This window comes from Poromitra crassiceps, assembly GCF_964638095.1.
Source record: "Poromitra crassiceps genome assembly, chromosome: 17".
NCBI classification, from domain to species: domain Eukaryota; kingdom Metazoa; phylum Chordata; class Actinopteri; order Beryciformes; family Melamphaidae; genus Poromitra; species Poromitra crassiceps.
Window position 1 is genome coordinate 33,211,394 of NC_139635.1, and position 20,864 is coordinate 33,232,257.

Here is a 20,864-nt window from a genome sequence, read left to right on the forward strand (position 1 = left end):
CTGGTCCCCATTGACTTTTTTTTTTTTTTTAATGTTCCTACGAATTTGTGCAGGCAAAAACCCCTGTGTGATAAAGCCTTTACATGCTTGTGCGCCAAAGCACTCACCGACTGCGCCGAGGGCGAGGGTTGCACCGCGGCTGGCGAGCCTGCCGGCGCAGCTGGCGTGCAGCTCCTCGAAAAAGTGACTCGACGCAGTTGACGCGAACAGCGCAAGTATAATATAACTAGGGATCTCGCGCGCTTGATTCCTAGGCTCGCCCAGTACGCGGGCTCGCTAGCTCGGCCGCTGTGCGGCCTCACCCGTCTTGCAGCTCGCCAAGCTGGCCCTGCAGCTCACATTCGCAGCTCGGCCACTGTGCGGCCTTGCCCGCTGCTGTCTGGCCAGTGAGACCAGCATCACTGATGTCAGATTTATGACATCACTGATGATGTCACAGTGGGATTCATGACACTGGGATTTATGAGATCACTGATGATGTCACAGTGGGATTTATGACATCACGGATGATGTCACAGTGGTATGTATGACATCACAGTGGAACAATCACAGTGGGACAGAGAAACAGAGTCCCAGCTCCCATTTATATACTAATGATGTAGATGGGGTGATAACAGAAGAGTGAACGCTATTAATACCAAGTATATGCACTACAGTCTCTCCTTGACTTCTAGTCATTGAAATCCTAGTGAAATCACACAATTTACTCATTTTGCTGAGTACATGGGTCTAGCTGCCGCCGGCAAGGCTCCAAGTTGAGGCTATCGCACACGCATGCTTTCTGCTTTATATGGACTTCACAATTTTCATTTGGCATGATGGTGAGTAGATGACAGAATTTTCATTTTTGGGTGAACTGTTCCTTTAACCAACATTATTATATTCCATTATAATATTTGACCATATATTGATTCTCTGAGATGGGTTTGTTAAAATAAAAATATATAAAATTTTATGAATGTTAATTTAAAAACACATTTTTTTTACAGAAGACATTCAAAAATAGTACACTAGGTCCAAAAAATAAATTGATAATCAAATATATTAGCAACAAATATTGCTCTTTGTGTTCAGTTTGCTTTGGCAAAATACCTGAAAATGGCAATGTGATGAATCCTTGATGAACACAGTACATTTTTCAAGACTTGTAACTGGAAGCACCCTATCCTCAGACAGTGAAGCGGCATTGAACTGTTCTCCTACACATGTGCCTATAGAGTGCCTACTGTATGTCACACACTCTTCCCGGTTTCGCATGGGACCGCAGAAAGTGAACTTTCCAATTCTCTTAATTTTTCCATTGACGTTTCAAGTCAAATATCTTTTGGTCACTCATCGTGTAGCTGAATCGCTTGGGTTGTCCAAGTAAAACTCTTTATAGAAGGATTTTACCAAACGTCAATGGAGAAATGAATGGGGAATTCACTTCCTGAGGTCTCATGCGGAACCTGGAAGAGGGCGTTAATTAGGCATTCTATTGCGATTCAGTCAAAACCATGGCTTCTTCAACATCTCCAGTCCCACCTGGCTGGAAACAAACTAGTCTTTGCTGTTATCTGGCCAAGCTGAGTGCCAGCTATCTTTTGGCCTGCGGTGCGTAGAGGAAGATGGCGCTGTAGGTGGAGAGGATCTCCCTGGCCTCGGTGGTGGCCAGCTGGCCTCCGGTCCTCACCAGGCTCACGCGGTCTCCCTTCCTCAGCGACAGGATGAGGCTGAACGAGACGGAGCCTCCGCAGCTGCAGCCCCCTGTGGCCGTGCCCCCGTGATGCCCAGCTGCCGGCCCCGCGGAGCTCTGCAGCCTCTGCACACTGCGGTTAGACACCGACAGCACAGCGTCTATGCGGTCGCCCTGCTTGGCCGTCAGCAGTCCTGAGACCAGGTAGCGGCCGTCCATTGGTACAGTGAAGATCCCTATAGAGCGGGGAGAGAAGAGGGAAGGGGGCATGATATGGCAATTGCCAGGTAATCCTATGTATGCATGTATGTCTATCCGTATGTCCGGAGTTGCACTTGCAAGGCAAGGCATGGTCCGATCACCTCCAAACCTTGCCAAAACACTTTTCAGGGGTCTGGCATGAAACTGGCGTGGAAAAAAAGAAAATAAATTGCCCATTGGAGGAGCTAATTAAGGCAAAGTTTTAGATTTTAAATGGCCATAACTCTCACACCATTGCTCTGATCGCCTCCAAACTTGGAGTATGCGCTTAGGGGGCAGTTTCATGATGTTCCGACAGCGCCACCTACTGGCAACACAAAAAGCGGTTTATCTCAAGAACCATTCACCCCTGAAAGACTTCAACCTTGGGGAGTGCGCTGCTGGGAACCCGACGGAGTGTGGTGCCAAATTCTGTACAATTTGGACATGTGCATAGTCATACAGCTACCTACTGGCAACACAAAAAATGGTTTATTTCGAGATCTTTTCAAACTTGCCATGTGCTTTGCTGGGGACCCAAGAAAGTGCAGTGTCGAATTTCGTGCAATTCCAATCAGAACATGGCATTCACGTATCTCGAGATCCGTTCGTCTCATTGACTTCAAAATTAGGGGGTGCGTTGCTGGGGACCCGACAGAGTGCACTGCCAAATTTCATGGGAGTTTGGTCACACCCATGAAAAAGTGTTTTTACCTTAGAAATGAACGCCCGAAGCACGCTCAATTCTAGCCATAGTTCCTGGGGATCCCCTGGAACCCCTGTGAGGGCACCCCCTCAAGGACCCCTGGGGGTCCCTGGACCCCACTTTGAGAACCACTAGATAGGATAATGCTGTAATTGTTTCCCTGGAAAACTCCAGACAAATATTTTGTTGACTAAAAAACCACAAGCATGGGTGTGAGTATTATGACAGTATTTTCATTTTTGGGTGACCTGTTCCTATAAATATATTCTTGGCTGAAATCATATCCAGTGGTTTGAGTGACGTACTCTGGTTGAAAGCAGTCAGATAGTTTACTTGGGCCAGTACTGTTCAGCATGTCGCAACACTGGTTGCAACATGCTGAATGTGTAATGTTTCCCAGAAAGTCACTGAGGCATGTATCACGAAATGAATCATTCCATGGGCCAACTGCTGTAACAAAAACAAAAAAACAGACGCAGGGGGTGGCTTCACACTAAAGGCCAATGACATCATCACGATGACATCACAATTGCACAAGCAACATCACAGAGACATCATCCCCGATGACATTACAATTGCTCTAGTGATATCACTGATGACCATCACCGGTGACATCACAATTGCTCGAGTTACATCACTGATGACAGTATCACTGATGACATTGTCACTGATGACATTACTCACCGATGACATCATCACCGATGACATCACAATTGCTCGAGTTACATCACTGATGACATTGTCACTGATGACAGTATCACTGATGAAATCACTGATGACATTGTCACTGATGACCTCACCGATGACATCCTCACCAATGACATCACAATTGCTCGGTGTCATCGGTGTGACATCATTGGCCTTTTCTCTTTTCTTTCATGGGTACATAGAACTGCATGACATCATCAGCGACCTGGCCTCTTTCTTTCTTTCTTTCTTTCTTGGGGATGGGTGGGCAGGCAGACATACGGACAGACCCTCTTATAGACACACCTTGGCCCCTACTGGCCATGCTGTAAAAACAGTCACGAGTCAAGGAGTAAAGAGTCAGTGGTGATGAATGAAAAGCTTTGTGTTGTACCTGTCTGTGGACTGTAGTGTCCACCATCATTGACTAGCACCCTGTTGAAGCGGATGATGCCAAAGTCTCCAGAGAAGGGCTGCTGGGTGAGGCCAGCAGAGAAGGAGAAGGGATCTGCCAAGGCGCCACTGTCGACTGAAACTGGACCAGAGGAAATGGAAGGAGTTAGAGAGAAGATAAGCTATGGAAACACTGTGGAGGAGTGTGTTATGTGGTACAGTATGATAACGGGCCATTTTCTGACCCAAAAACATGGACCCAAGTCGATCGGAGTCCCATTTCAAAGATAGAAAACGTACTACAAAATCCTTCATCCGCCATTTCTCTAGTCTCTATGTAACCCATCATACTACAGCTATGATGGTGAAGTGTGGATTGCATGAATAATGATTTGTCTACTTTCTTTTTTCGTTACTAAAATATAAAGAGAGGGCGAGGGAGGATTTTACCTGGTGACACGGCGGGGGGAGCGTCGTACATCGGCTTCCAGGGCAACTTTGCTGCTACAGGAGCTACAAGGTGCAAATCGAGTGTTAATTCAAAATATATTCCTGGCTGGCAGCATGTTGGCAAGCCAGGTGACATGGGAAGTAACACTTTTATTTTTAAAAGGCGTTTCATCCGTAAATCAGCACTGGTGTTATATAAATAATACACATTCATTCATTTAATTTATTCATTGACATTTTCTGGTGTGTACTGTGGACACTGTGTGTGTGTGTGTGTGTGTGTGTGTGTGTGTGTGTGTGTGTGTGTGTGTGTGTGTGTGTGTGTGTGTGTGTGTGTGTGTGTGTGTGTGTGTGTGTGTGTGTGTGTGTGTGTGTGTGTGTGTGTGTGTGTGTGCGTGCGTGCGTGTGCGTGTGTGAATGAAAAGGAAAGAAAAATACTACTGTAGAGTGGATGTTTAAAGAAGTGCCATATTATGCGCATTTTAACAAGTTTAAAGAAGTGCCAGAATTCCATAACTACTAAGCGGCGTAAGCAGTCATTTTCACCGCTAGATTCCATTAATGCATTTATTAAAACGACAAAACAGGCCTAGAACCCTGGGAAATTCAGTGAGGTCAAAATTACCACCTACTGGTTGTTCTAGGTGAAAATGATCATTATTTTCTTTGCCTTTTGTGTATTTTTTTTTTTTTTTTTTTTACTATTTTAAAGTGCAGAAACTTTTAGGAAAAGTCAGGGACCACCAGTGGGCTAGCTTGGGGTTTTACAGAGGAAGCTGCGGAAGTTATCCTGAAAGCTGTAGTTCCTCGAATGGCCACTTGAGGCAGTGAGGTCATTCCCGTTCCCCCATGTTGTAATGCCCCACTTTATAACAGTGATTAAGCATGTTTACAGAATGGACCGAAACATCATTTTGGCCTATATAGCTATAAGTTCACCTTTCATGACAACTGTATGGGGCGTGTTTTTGTTTTTTGTTTTTCAGATTGTTCCACAATTGTACTTGGCCAATTGCCCCGTTCGCTACCCCCTCTGCCGATCTGGGGAGAGCCATAGACACATGCATGCTTCCTCCGATACATGTGCAGTCGCCAGCCGCTTCTTTTCCCCTGACGGAGGGGAGCTTCACCGGCAGGACGTATTACGCGGGAGGATCACGCTATTCCCACCAGTTCCCTTCCACCCCGAACAGGCGCCCCAACCGACCAGAGGAGGCGCTAGTGCAGCATTCAGGACACACCCTCATTCCGGCTTCGCACCCACAGACACACAGCCAATCATGCCTGTGTGGACGCCCGAACAAGCCGGAGGTAACACGGGGCGCGAACCTGCGACCCTCGTGTTGGTAGGCAGGGAATCTACCGCTACACTACCCGGATGCCATGGGGGGTGAATTTTTATATACCTCACCCGTTTAGCGTAAAATAGATGATAGAAAAGACTGTTTTGGAGGTGATTGACAGGTCGCCTGTCCAGTAATCACGCAGCTTGCTGATCACAGCCCAATAGCAGGCGGAGCTGCAGCTCTGGGAAACCCCTCGTCCATTTATATAGAGTCAATGGTACCACCAGCATTGTATTTTTGTAATTCAACAAAGTTATTGCACATAGAAATTTCAAAAAGGTCAAAATGACCACCATGGCCGTTCTAGTGTTAACTTGATAATGAACTGCAACAATACCTTGGTTCCTCTGAGGCTTGAAAGACACAGGCTGAACGGGGGGATAGCCTGCGAAATAAAGGGAAGACAACTATCATATTTCATTGTTAACAATTATAGCCTAATGATATCATTACAAATTTGTATCAGCCACAATGCAATATAGTGATGCAAATCAAAATAAACAAAACATCTGAACAGAAGTTTGTTTAGTGGTTACCCTTGCCTGAGGTAATGTGGTTTGGATTCCCCCTCACACACAGATTGTCTGTCTAAACACTGTGGGCTAGTTTCCCAGAAAGGGTATAAATTCAACCAGGAATAGCTTTTAATTTGGACTACATAACCATGCCTTCAAAACGACCTTCCTGAATCATTTTAATTTGGTTTAGCTGCTTCCATAATCAGATTCAGGTGTGGAAACTAAGGTTTCCTCAAAATCTTCAAATGGATTTAGCATATTTAGCATACATCAGTTGTGGGTGCAGTGAAATAAAACCAATCAGTCAGAGACGCATTACCCAACAGCATTGAAAAAAAAAAAGAAAACCATTGAAAAGAGAAAAAGAAATCAACTGGAAATAAACCACACAATTCCCGAACCAAAGCCAGAAGATTTTATGGGAAATGTGGGTCTATAAGTTAAACCTGCCCCCTGGCAGGCACAATTCTAGCCTTCATTTAGCCCTGGAGTCACTCCAATCTTCCTTTATCAGATTAATATAATAATTCAGAACAGGGTAATTCTAGAACTGTCTGTGAGATCCAATTTGAGCTAGCCACTTAGATACATACATTTTTTGTGTAGGGTTACTTTCACACCACAAGCCTGCTCATATCTTATTATTTTGGGCAAACCTTCATATCTGTTCTACAACAACATACTCCAAATCTGATACCAATATGAACTGACAGAAAGACAAGCATGCACAGAGAGTAACATGCTAACACTGGTTAGTGAGAGCTGAGCAGATTTCCGATTTGCATGCAAGCATGTGTAGGTTACATGCCTCAGAATCTGGTTTTGTACCGCATTATCCATTTGGACAAGATCACTCAGAAGAGGAACAAATGTGACTCAATGCAGAATGTTACTGTTCACGCTGATTAGAAAACACTTTTGATGTCAGAACAGAATTGAGAGTCTGAATGGAGTCCTCCATTAGCACCACTCACCTGGAGCTCCTGCGAACCCTTTGACAGGCATGGAAGAGGAGTCCTCGGATCCCCTCCGCACCGTCACCCTGCGCAGGTAGCCAGGAGGCCCAGCCTCCCCCGTCTCCACCGCCGGCTTCCTGGGAACCAGAGTCAGAGTGGGGAGGCCTGGCTGCTGGGGGCTGGACACAGGCTGTCTGGGCTGGCTGGGCTGCCGGCGCGTGTTGGGCTGCCTAGGGCTGGACGGCTGGCGGGGGATGATGAGAGGGATGCGGATCTGGGGGATTTGCGTTATTCTGGTTCTGGTCGGACTCGAGTCCGGCGAGGAACCCGTCCTCTCTAGTCTCACGGTCATTCCTTGCAGAGTGAGAGGAGAAAAAGAAAGCAAGCGGCTCCATCAATTGACAGTTAGCCATAGGGTACAGTAGGTGTTATTAGCATGCGTCAGATTATTCTTGCCACAATAGCTCCCGATCAGCCGATCCAACCGATTAAAGACATGGAGAAAACCTATAACTGTAACAGCACCAGCCTGCAATTCACGAGTCGCTCATGAACACGGCTTCTCTTCTCACATTCAGCGCTCATCTTCCCTCTGGTGAATTCTCTCTTAATGACTTGCAGTCCAAATTAGACTTGGCTCACTCTGGACCTCTGAGCTTTTTTTTTTTTTTTTTTTCCCCAACCAGGTCCATTATTACCCTTCATGAAAGCAAAGCAGGTGGGCGGGCAGGCAGGCGGGGTGAGAGCCATGTAACAGTGTGAGGGTCCTGGCTGCTTGCCAGCCTGCCTGAGGCCACAGACACTACCTGGGCCTGTAATGTTCAATGTCGAGACGGCGTGTGTGTGTCGTGTCCCGGGGACAGATAACAAACAACATACAGTACCTGCTTTGTGCCAGGTAGCCCCGCCCACCTCACAGCCAGGTGTCAGACAGATTGTGTCATGCTGTGTAGTTAAGGTGTAGTGACGAGGAGCTGCCACAGCAGCACATTACGTGGCTTGTTTGTTTGGAGCTTGCAATTCAAGCGTCTGCAGTGGGGGGGGGGGCGGGGTTAGGCATGAATGGAGTACATATAACATGATTATACTAATGTAATTACAAGATACCATAAATGTGATTTGGTTATTTGCAGTCAGGAGAAAGTGATTTAAAGTACATATTTAAAGAACATGTTTTGATGGGATAAAGCATTTAGGTATAGACATCAAGTGAATATATTGCATCTTAAAATGAAAACAACGGTTGATCGTTGCTGCAGGTAACAATGCCAACGCTATTCAAATAGGGATTCACCGACATGAACATTTTTTTTACCGCTCCGATAACCGTTATTAACATTGTGTCCGATAACCGATATGTCTTTCTTTATTTCCAAAACATTTGGAAAAGCCCATAAATCATAGATTTACCGCATTGTTTCCTCTGGCTGATAACGATATTAACATTGCTGTTATTTTGCATCCCTACTTTCAAATGAAAAAGAATTGTTCCTACAACCGCACATTCAGTCTGTCGGAGGCAAAGTGATAAATCCAAAAGTAACGGAAAGCAATCGCATCACATTTGTAAGTCTGCGTATTTGGATTAACCGGCTAATCGGTGATCTCTGAGGAAAGTAACTTCCGCAATTGCATCCCTTTGTGTCTGCCGGGGAAACATTTCTGTTCTTATCAAATAAAACATGATCAGCCATCAACAACACATTTCTTCCTTCTCGCTGCAAGTGATGCCACAAACCGCTCAGAAAACACATGCATAATCAAAAACTAATTAAACAGAGCAATCATGTAGCACTGAGATAATCAGACATCTCTTGTTCATTTCCTCCCTCCCTATCTATGCCTCCTTCAGGATGTTGGTTGCCTGTGTGCATATTTCCCATGAGCACTCAGCCTCCGTCTCACTAAGGGGGCAACCACAGAGTCTCAAAACACACACACGAACGCACACAGACACAGAGTCTCAAAACACACACACACGAACGCACACAGACGCGATGGTGCAACCAAGAGCATCACCAAAACCAGATGCTATTGCTCCTAACCCGGACTGAGACACTGCCGGGGGGTGGGTGGGGGGGGGAGGGGTCGGTGCTCATTAGTCATCACTGTCGCATCTCCGGATTCGGGTGACAGTGTATGAGAGTACAGTATTGGAAACATACGTGTCTGAGAGGATTCCGGTGACACTGTATGAGACAGTATTGGAGACACAAGTGTCTGAGAGGATTCGGGTGACACTGTATGAGACAGTATTGGAGACGTACGTGTCTGAGAGGATTCGGGTGACACTGTATATTATGAGACAGTATTGGAGACATAAGTGTCTGAGAGGATTTGGGTGACACTGTATGAGACAGTATTGGAGACATAAGTGTCTGAGAGGATTTGGGTGACACTGTATGAGACAGTATTGGAGACGTACGTGTCTGAGAGGATTCGGGTGACACTGTATGAGACAGTATTGGAGACATACGTGTCTGAGAGGATTCCGGTGACAGTGTATGAGACTGTATTGGAGACGTACGTGTCTGAGAGGATTCGGGTGACACTGTATGAGACAGTATTGGAGACACAAGTGTCTGAGAGGATTCGGGTGACACTGTATGAGACAGTATTGGAAACATACGTGTCTGAGAGGATTCCGGTGACACTGTATGAGACAGTATTGGAGACATAAGTGTCTGAGAGGATTCCGGTGACACTGTATGAGACAGTATTGGAGACATACGTGTCTGAGAGGATTCGGGTGACACTGTATGAGACAGTATTGGAGACGTACGTGTCTGAGAGGATTCGGGTGACACTGTATGAGACAGTATTGGAGACATACGTGTCTGAGAGGATTCGGGTGACACTGTATGAGACAGTATTGGAGACATACGTGTCTGAGAGGATTCGGGTGACACTGTATGAGACAGTATTGGAGACGTACGTGTCTGAGAGGATTCGGGTGACACTGTATGAGACAGTATTGGAGACATACGTGTCTGAGAGGATTCGGGTGACACTGTATGAGACAGTATTGGAGACATAAGTGTCTGAGAGGATTTGGGTGACAGTGACACTGTATGAGACAGTATTGGAGACATACGTGTCTGAGAGGATTCCGGTGACACTGTATGAGACAGTATTGGAGACATACGTGTCTGAGAGGATTTGGGTGACACTGTATGAGACAGTATTGGAGACATAAGTGTCTGAGAGGATTCGGGTGACACTGTATGAGACAGTATTGGAGACATACGTGTCTGAGAGGATTCGGGTGACACTGTATGAGACAGTATTGGAGACATACGTGTCTGAGAGGATTCGGGTGACACTGTATGAGACAGTATTGGAGACATACGTGTCTGAGAGGATTCGGGTGACACTGTATGAGACAGTATTGGAGACATAAGTGTCTGAGAGGATTTGGGTGACAGTGACACTGTATGAGACGGTATTGGAGACATAAGTGTCTGAGAGGATTCGGGTGACACTGTATGAGACAGTATTGGAGACATAAGTGTCTGAGAGGATTTGGGTGACAGTGACACTGTATGAGACAGTATTGGAGACGTACGTGTCTGAGAGGATTCGGGTGACAGTGACACTGTATGAGACAGTATTGGAGACGTACGTGTCTGAGGGAGAGCAACAAAGAATATTGCAGCAGACAAGCAGATCATGCTACAGTATATGGAAAATGTTGTCAAGGGGCACGCTGCACAGTGCAGGGTGTGGCGGTGGTTACACGCACATACAATAATGCATCGCACACATTCTCGCATACATTTCTCTCTCTCTCTCTCTCTCTCTCTCACTTTCCTACTCGCACACAGTCTCACACGCCCCGGCCCACTTTCCTCCAGTGATATTAATGATGGGAGGTTCGGATTGTGCAGTGAATGGCAAGACCTCAGGGATCCCCACAGTGTGTGTGTTTGGGTCTATTCTCCTCTGAAGACTTCCAGATGGGCTGAGCGGGTCAGCACTGGAGGGCCCGGCGGTCCAGATGGAAACGCCTCATACCTCACAGCTCTAGGAATTCTGCACAGTCTCTTCGGGGCAATTGTTGGTGTCAAAGTGCCCCCCCCCCCACACACACACACACACACACACACACACACACACACACCTCATAATTCCGGTGTTGACACAAATATACATGGTGACTAGTGACGGTGGTGGTGGTGGTGTCAAATACTAGTTGCCATTCTTTCCCATCACACACTCCTTGACTTCAAATAGCCTTTGAAGTCCTGTTTCCCTTGTATTCCCTGACCATGCGAGACAGTTCATCTCATTGCCCGCCTCTCCAGAGTCCAGTATAAAGTCAAGAATGATCAATTGCAAAGCGTTGATCCGTGAAATCAAAGCGGCCATTTTATCCCCCATTTAATACAACCGCACTTATTTGTTGTGAAGGCCTCGCCTGTGAACAGACACTTTTAGGGGACAGAAGAGGGGGGAGGGGGAGGAAAAGTCCTCTGGCATTCTTGGAAGGACAAATCTCAATCAGCAGGAAAAGTGGGATAGAAGGAGAGAGAGAGGGGGAGAGCGAGACAGAGATAAGAAGGGAGGGAGCAGGGGGAGTGATCTGATCTGGGATGGGATCACCTCCAAAATAGGGAGAGCTGGAAAACAGCCTGGGACTGTAATGAGAAAGCTCCACTCCACAGCAATGGGATCACGTATGATATTTCACACAAGGCAGATTAGGCCCTGCCTGAATGAGCGACTGCGACGTGCTGGAGCCCTCTGGAAATACAGACATTTTCTATATTTCAACATTTCTCGACAATCTCCATTCAAATAAAGACCTCAAAGTCTCCATTTCAAAAGGTCTCGGACCCATCAGAGAGAGGCATTACTGCTTCACCACAATGCCCTATTGGAAGTAGTGAGAAACAAACACACACGCTGCAGTGGCAGACCTCTCCTCATGGTCTACAGCAGCTGCTGTCTGTACTGACCTCTCCTCATGGTCTACAGCAGCTGCTGTCTGTACTGACCTCTCCTCATGGTCTACAGCAGCTGCTGTCTGTACTGACCTCTCCTCATGGTCTACAGCAGCTGCTGTCTGTACTGACCTCTCCTCATGGTCTACAGCAGCTGCTGTCTGTACTGACCTCTCCTCATGGTCTACAGCAGCTGCTGTCTGTACTGACCTCTCCTCATGGTCTACAGCAGCTGCTGTCTGTACTGACCTCTCCTCATGGTCTACAGCAGCTGCTGTCTGTACTGACCTCTCCTCATGGTCTACAGCAGCTGCTGTCTGTACTGACCTCTCCTCATGGTCTACAGCAGCTGCTGTCGGGGACAGACCTCTCCTCATGGTCTACAGCAGCTGCTGTCTGTACTGACCTCTCCTCATGGTCTACAGCAGCTGCTGTCGGGGACAGACCTCTCCTCATGGTCTACACAGCAGCTGCTGTTGGGGACTGACCTCTCCTCATGGTCTACAGCAGCTGCTGTTGGGGACTGACCTCTCCTCGTGGTCTATATCAGCTGCTGTTGGGGACTGACCTCTCCTCGTGGTCTACACAGCAGCTGCTGTCGGGGACAGACCTCTCCTCGTGGTCTACAGCAGCTGCTGTCGGGGACAGACCTCTCCTCGTGGTCTACACAGCAGCTGCTGTCGGGGACAGACCTCTCCTCGTGGTCGGGGACTTAGTGCCAACATTTCGCAACTGAACTCACCCAATTCCATTCAGCAGCCAGTCACACAGTGTGTAAGGGCAAAGCTATTCCAGAGAAAACTTTCACTTATGTTATTACAACACTACTTCATCTGTTTGCGGCCTCCACGGGGTTTTCATATGACTGTGGGGAGAATATTAGGACGAACACAGAAAGGAAACACTCGAGTAGCTCCTCACTACCACACCCAGAGAAATGTGATTTTTTTTTCATGGAAATTTTAGATTTATTTAGACTATTTCTTTCGTTTCCAAACTCGAACAAAACGTAAAAACCTCAACTCCCTCTCTCATGGGGCTTACTGTAAGTATACTGACTCTTTTGTGAGCACTAAGACAGAGAATATTTTGAGAGTCTCTCCACTTAAACACACCGATAGAAATACGACGTAGAAATTGTTTGGGGAATTGGTTTTGTTGTAGCTATATCAACAGGTAATAAAAGCATGAGGTGAGAACACTGACAAAACATTGTTCACAATCCTGCTACAGGACACACAGTTCATTGGGATTTATTCGCTGTGCAGAAATGCAGTATTAAGTTCCATGTAAGGTAATGAACTCTAATATCACCGTTTGGAAATAACCGCCCATATTTGGCTTACGAGGAAATGGAATATACTTTCTCTCCACAGTGCAGTGATTAAACGTGTCCATCGTCAGCCCTGCATGCCTCCCTATCAGCCCCATTGTTTTGACCATGGCCTGTGTGCTGTTAAAGAAAGGGAGGCACCAGCCGGGGACGGGGCCCCACTCATGACATCACAGCTCAGGGCAGTAGAAGCATCTGGTCCTGGGTGTGGAGCCCTGCTTCTCCCCTCTCCATCAAGACTGGCTCCAGCAGTGAGTCAGGGCCCTTAATGAGGACCAGACTCCACACATCATGCTGAGGTCACCCTACGGGAATCGCTGGAGGTTGGTGCATGTACGTATGCATGGTGAGGGGGGGGGTGATGTGTTTTTGTGCGTGTGCTCATGCACGTGTGTGTGTGTGTGTGTGTATGTGTGTGTGTGTGTGTGTGTGTGTGTGAGGGCTGGGGAGTTGCGGTTAAGGTCTCATCCAATCCTCCGCTATGCGTGAGAAAACTATGTGATGGCGCGTGAAACAAGGCGTCACAACTGAAACTGTTCATATGGAAAGATGGAACGCTACGCTATGCTATGCTATGGCGTTGGGAGCAATGAGGCACAACACGGTGTGAGTAAACCACTACTGAGGAAGGACTGAGAGTTCAGCCAGTGTGTGGAATCTCAGGTGCACTGTCCATCTGCCTGTCTCATTCTTTTAAGAGGGAGTATGAAAAATATAGGGAAGTATAATTGGCACAACGTGAATCTGCGTCGAACACAGGAAGTTTTGCTCCCTCTCCTGGAGATACCCCGTGGCCTCTCCTGGAGATACCCCGTGGCCTCTCCTGGAGATACCCCGTGGCCTCTCCTGGAGATACCCCGTGGCCATCATGTGGGATTTGACTCTCCCAGCCTCCATGTAAGCCAAGTACCACGCTTGATATGGAGGATTAACTTCAGGAAAGAGCACCTACAAAGCCCTATATGGTAGCCTGGACACTGGGTCACTCTCTAGCCCCCATTTGTTAGGAGTTTCATGGCCATCACTCAATCATAGTTTGTGTTTATACAGCGGTTTGTCTCACAGGATAAACTCATATAAGAAGGTGGAGGGTGTCAATTTAGTCACAGTTTTTTTTTTTATCCCCCCTCTTTTGCTTCATTTCCTATGTTTGCCCAACAACACTAATGTGGGAATCTTTGAACAACTAGATAACCAGGAACCACACATTGCCTTACATGGGATCGCTCGTGGTGCGATTGTGCTGTAATACAGACTAAAAAGTCACAAGCACAACTGGTCAATCTTTTCAACATTGGCACCAAACCCAAGCTTACGTTGGTCGAATAAATATTGACGAATATACGACCTCAGGGTGATTTTCCATCTCTGAGTCAAAGCCTCAGAGGCCCTTTGAAAATGTCTGTCATTTCCGGTCTATGGCGTTATACCACCACACATTGTCAATGATGTCACCAAAACGTCCACATCGTCATTAGGGTGTAACTCACCTGGCTCTCTCGCAATGCTCTCTTTGAGGACATGTTTGGCCATCGCAGAGAGCTGTGTCTGGACACTCTGCAGGGAGTTCTGCAGCGAGACGATGTCTGCAGTTTGAGTCCCGTAGGTGACGTTCATCTTGTGGACGCAGTCCCGCAGACCACCGACGTGCCTCTCCAGCCCGTCCTTCAGTCCTTGGACATTAGCGGAAATCACGTCCAACTTTCCGCACACCTTCTCAAGTCTGGTCACACGTCCGTCTACGGCAGAAATGCCATCAGTGTTCTCTTTACATTGACTCAGTTCAGATGACACCTGCTTACTGAGCCTATCGAATCTGTTCCGCAGCTCCTCCAGCTCGCTGTTAGTTCTTGGGCTGACTGAGGCCCCGTTCTCCCCTACTGGACTCCCAGTGTCAGTCTGCCCTGCCTGGCAGCATGTCGAGTTCATCCTCTGCATATCCCGAGTGTGTCTGCTCATGGAATCACTTAACCCACTAACACCTCCAGCCAGACCAATTACATTATCTTGGAGATTAATCAGTCCCTTTTGGAAGTCCTCCATGGACTTGGCACGTGTCTGGTGTCCAACTGACTCCCTTTCAATCATATCCTCCAGCTTTCGGAGCTTGTCTGAGTTGGCACTGACATTCGTGTGAACGACATCCAAGTCATTCCTACATAGTTGTAGGTCCTTCGCAATTTTGTCTAGACCACCTGGTATGGTGGATGAACTTGCGGTACCCGCAGTAACTCCTGAGCCCGAACACCCTGCAGAGCACAGCTCCCCAACAGCGTTGACCTTATCATCCAAGCCTTGGAGGAGGAACTTGTTGTTGTTGACCTCTGCCTGGATGGCATCCATGGAGTCGCCAAACATGCCTGGGAAGGAGCTGTTGCTCATTTCCACTAACATGTTAGTAATCTGGTCCTCCATATTGTTCAACCGCTCATCCAGAAGCTGCCGAAGTGCTGCTGCTTCATCCGCAATCGCACGGGTCAGCTTGTCTTCAATATAGAAACAGTGGACCTCAGCGTTTTGTTCCGTGACATTGATGCGTGCCTCTAGCTCCTCGATGCGGGGGCCGTACTCAATATCGTCGAGTTGTGGTGCCGACAGGTGGGCCAGCTCGTTGTCGATACGGACATTCAGGATGCGGTGGGCCTCTGCGATACGGTCAATCTCACGCCACAGGTCTTTGTGGTCACCGTGGTCCACTTCTTTTTTGGATGGGTCAGTCTGCCGTTGAGTCCGTATGGGTCCATCTGCAGCAGCCATGTCCAGACGCAGTTCCCGGATCTCCTTTCTCAGGTCTGCCTCCTTGGTGTCCACCAGCTTGGTTAGGCTGACCAGGCCTTGGTCGTGACCCTCTTCACAGGTCTTCTGCAAGGTCTGGATCCTGTCATTGCAGGAGCTCTGCAGCTTGGCTATCTGTTCCTCCACATTCTGGTCTAGCTCCTTCTTCAGCTTCTCGAATTTCCCATCAACGTAGGTCTGGATCACATCAAGATCGGTTGAGGGGCCAACTTCCACCATGGCTGGAGCCTGAGATTGTGAGGCATCCATCAGGAGACGGATCTGTCCCTCTTGACTTGTCACCATTCCTCTGAGTTCTTCCAAAGCTTCATCCTTGCTCTTCAGTGCGTTGTTCATGTCATCCAACCTGGCCATCATCTTTTCTATGCCCCTTTCTCCTGCTATGCCACCTCTGGTAGCCTGATGACCATCCAGCACTGCCGGGCTCTCCTCAGTGCCTGCGGTCGTGGCACTGTCCGGTGGGCGCATGTTGTTAAGGAGAGTGACCAGAATCTTATTGGTGTCTTCCTGCAGGTCTGTGCGGAGGTTGGCGGTTAACCCTGTCAAGGTTGTCTGGAGGTCCAGAACTGTCTGAGAGAGCCGCTGGACTTGACCCTCCAGAAGCTGCACCTTATCTGCCCCACCATGTCTTGTCTCATGGTGCGCTGTCTCTCTCCGCTCTGGCCCTGCAATCAGAGAATAATTCATTTAGTATTCCATTTAGCAATGGGAACAAATAAATCTCACGTCTATGAATGGCTCTTCTGAGATACTTCTATCTCAACATAAAATGTGATTTCATGTAAGTTAATATATAATAACAAGCCAGTCTAGATGCTTGCGGCTTACTCTGTGTGTGTCTAGTTGTATGTCCAGGGTTTGGTGGGAGGTAAGGCTGTGTTCTCTGTGCTTTTAGATCTTTACAGTCTGGGCCTTGGTGACCAGGACAGCATCTCCACTCCAGCTCTGTGACTGTCCTGAAGGCAATCTTGTATGTGGGTCGAAACCGAGTATGGTACCTGTAAGATAGAAAACAGTATTCATGAGTTTGGTTTTGAACATCTCTATAATTTAATATTATGTTTTAAAAGTCAAACTCTGCGCTCTCTCTATCCAATTCATAATAAGACCAACAACCACTTGCATTGTATTCTTTTATTATTCTAAACATTGTATTCTTTTTTTGGAACTGTTTACTGCTGCTACCACCAGCACTTTTGGAGTATTACTGTATTTCTATTGTTGCCCCTTACAAGCATCTTTCTTGTGAAAACAAACTGTTCCCAAGGAAACAATAGATGACATCACTTCCCTAAAGACAGGGGTCATGTGATGTCATGTGTAACATCTGGAAAGTTGAGGCTTGACGCACGCATCATCTTTGCACAGTTCCCAACTGACATCCTCAAAGATAACATTGTTCTAGCTTGACTAATAGAAAATGGGAAACTTGAAACAATGCACAAAATAAACTGTAGTCAAGAAACATTTAACACTATGGTTATATTCAACACATCTCATACAGTATACTTATACATATACTCAAATATACTGTATCATAATGTAGAGATTGAAAAAATAAACTGGAGGTGTCTATTCTATCCTATTCTATTCTATGCTGCAGTGACAGGCCTTTTTGCTTTCACATGGAAATATGTCCCTTTGACCTAAGTCTCAAAGAGTTATCAGTTTTCAGGGATGCCTCCCCCCCACCCCCTCCTCCAGCACAGTGGCTCTTGAAAATGGATTTCCTTTCTCAGGAGATATCTAAACTAAACCAAACCAAACCACAGATAGCATTGGGTTAAAGTTATCAGCCTATGTCACTGAAGGTATTTCATCTTTTGCTTTATGTATGTCTAATTTTTAAACAATCCAAGATCCACTAAGACCAAATTTCAATTGCAAAACAATATATTCAATTAATGGTTTAGATCACTTTGGCGTGTCTCCCATTAACGCCCTCAAATTCAACTGCCCAGCCGCGGGAAAAGGCCAAGCCAGCTTGTTTCTCTTATACGTTTCCAGTATAAAAAATACATTGAGCAATCTCAATCAAATTATGTATGTACTGTAAATTATGAAGATTCATTATCATATCAGACAGATATCTGACTAAAGGGGATTGGAATATTTAATATTGGTGGCAAAACTATTTTACGCTAACATGTCCATACTGCCAGAAATGCATTTCACATAAGATTCATGATTCACTTTAATAGCACAGTAAGTAATTTGATTACAAACAAGGAATTTGACTTATACAGCGCAGCGGTCACATCAATACTAGAAGAAAAAGCAATACAAAAAAAAAAAAAAAAAAAATCTCAAATTATAAAGTGCAAATTAAAAAGTCCTTTAAAGTGACATATAATGGGGGGTGGCAACATACTGTACATGTGAAGGGGCTAATACAGAAGGAATGCTTGTCCTGAATACTAACCTAAGATTCATTTAGATTTGGCATCCAGATGAATTAATAGCCAGTCTTGCCTGGAGGCTAGGTCTATTGCATGGTTATTTTCACTACATTTGGAATCTGTGGAATCTGGAAAGCATGCATGTCGCCTGGCAAAAAAGGATCTCTGGCCACAAAAATATAAATGGCAATGAGTACTTTTTTCTTCCTGCCAAAAGGCAAGTTGCATCATACACATTTCAGCTTAAAATTGTATTCAAAAAATGAGTTTGCTTGATTTGGCAAAGGGTGTCTGGAATTGGCCAAAGTTGTCCACAGTAGGCGTAGGCGAGGGTTTTTCCTGGGTCAGCCTGTGGCGGGTGACTAGTACGCATGATCATGCTTACTGTTGTGTGTAGCTACATTGAGCTGTGGGCTAGTCGTGTATAGAGTTATGCTGAACACAAATACATCATAGTCAGGAGTTTTGGGGGCCTTGGGCCTTTTGGGGGTGGGGTCAAACCTATTTGGGGGGCACCAGAAATTCCTCTGTGCAGGAAAAACCTTCAGGTGCTGTATGACTGAACTTGAACTTGGATGGTCAGCAGATAACCTACAGTAGTAACCTACAGTAGTAGCCTATGGCTAGATTTTCCCCAGCAGAGTAATAGCAAGAGTGCTCGTCATCATAGGCTACTAGCTACCTCCTATTTTGCCCCCTTGGCTTTTTCACTGGGCTTCCTTGCTTAACTAGAAATGCTGTGGTTAGACTCAGCAGCCCAATGCAGGCTTAAGAGCAGCCAAATGTTCTCAGGGAAATATTCCTGTAGCTAAAATCAATCTGTCACAAATACATCTTGTGCTGGTTTCAGCGGGGTAACCCTTGCTGGCTGGGGTGCACTGCTCACCTGACTTGCTGCTGGCAGTCTGGCTGGTAGGCGGGGCAGGGGGCCGCCACAGGCTCCTGGAAGCTCTCCACGCTCCCCTGCACGGTGCAGCTCAAGTTCTTGTGCACCACATAGGCACACCAGTTCCTGCATGGGACAGAGAGGAGAGGCAAGCTGCTCAGAGACTGGGATAAACACACACACAGGGCGAGGAAAGTGCAATATGTAGCCCACTAAACTGGCAAATGTTTTGATTTACCTACATATAGAGACTACATAGGGCTATCATAGGAAGAAAAAACCTATAGCCTTTAAAGAGAGTTTGATACCTAGAGCGCCACACCACAGATTGTCCTCATCATGTTTAAGGGCGCGTCCCGTCTCTCGCTCTCTCTCCTCATCGCTCGACTATTTGAATTTCATAGACACAGCTGGAAAGGCGCAATTGTTCTCCTACAGATGAGTGATGGCTCTAATCACTCACATTCCAGTGTCTGGATATTATCACATTGGGCAAGATTGGCAGAGACTCGAGCCAAATTTAGCCACAGCCTGATAACGGCACCGAATGTAGCAGCAACCCATCTGATAGTGATAATAGGCTACAGCTGTCCCGGGCCGAAGTCATTGTGCTTCTGGTCAATGGAAAGTTAACAGCTTATTGCATTTATAGAGTAGGCTACTTCACTGTGCTGCGCAAATAGCTTCACACCAGCGCAACCTGATTCTACCCCAGGAACAACACTAGAGGGACTGGACAAATCACGCGTCCAACAGCTGAGGACTTGCGTAAAAACAGAGGTTGAAAACAGCTGTGGTAAAGGCCCAATACCGCCTATTTGCACTACCTGTTTTGCGCAGCATTGGGACCCATGGAAAATGGTATTAAATAACACGCTCCGCCAGGGACACATACAAAAAAAACGTGTTTCTTACCTATTTCGATGTCTCTGCACCACTCCTCCAGTGTATGCGGACCCTTGGAACAAGTCGTAGGAGGACGGAGATCCGTAAGTGAATTGAAAGTTCAAAAACAAGGTGAAAATGGTCCACTGCCACTCCATCTCTTCTTGTTGGTAACGCACCCTAACAAAACAACCCTCAAATAAACATTCCTAAGAGAGAAGGCTACGCTGCTATCATCAAGTCATCGCCCCAGAGTGACTGATCCAACTCACACTCAAGTTTAGGGAAGTCCAGAATCACTGCAGCAACTCCCTTGGAGTCAAGTGACGTTCAGGGCCTAGCTACACCCTCCCTCCTCCTCCGCACTCTTTTTGGATGAGGGAGGAAAAACTCCAGCAGGCTTTTGGAGGTTTTTATAGCTCACTGCTGCTTTTGTTTGCTGTGGTAATGAAAACGCAACAACAGCTTTGTTCCAATAATGTTGTTTTATTAGTCTTACAAAACCCAGGGGCCCATTAGGAGAGAGGCCATCAAGATGCCTGCACCACCCACCAAATAGGGTTTGAAATGCAGCTTGATTACCTCTTTGTCCAACAGCCAATCAGTTACACCTCACCGATTAACATAATTGGATAATGTCTTTTGAGTGTA

The 20,864-nt window shown here is 46.6% G+C and overlaps 1 protein-coding gene across 1 annotated transcript; it reads right to left on the reverse strand.

Annotated features, from left to right (window-relative positions):
* emilin2a (elastin microfibril interfacer 2a) lies at positions 1-20,440 on the reverse strand. The gene is made up of 9 exons (XM_083653486.1): positions 20,244-20,440; positions 19,329-19,454; positions 16,872-17,041; positions 14,738-16,708; positions 6,990-7,325; positions 5,835-5,882; positions 4,152-4,214; positions 3,703-3,843; positions 1-1,911 (listed from the first exon to the last, which is right to left on the reverse strand). Exons 1-9 carry the CDS (start codon positions 20,369-20,371, stop codon positions 1,577-1,579), a joined length of 3,318 nt encoding a protein of 1,105 aa, XP_083509612.1. The 5' UTR covers positions 20,372-20,440; the 3' UTR covers positions 1-1,576.
* Positions 20,441-20,864: the final 424 nt, after the last annotated feature.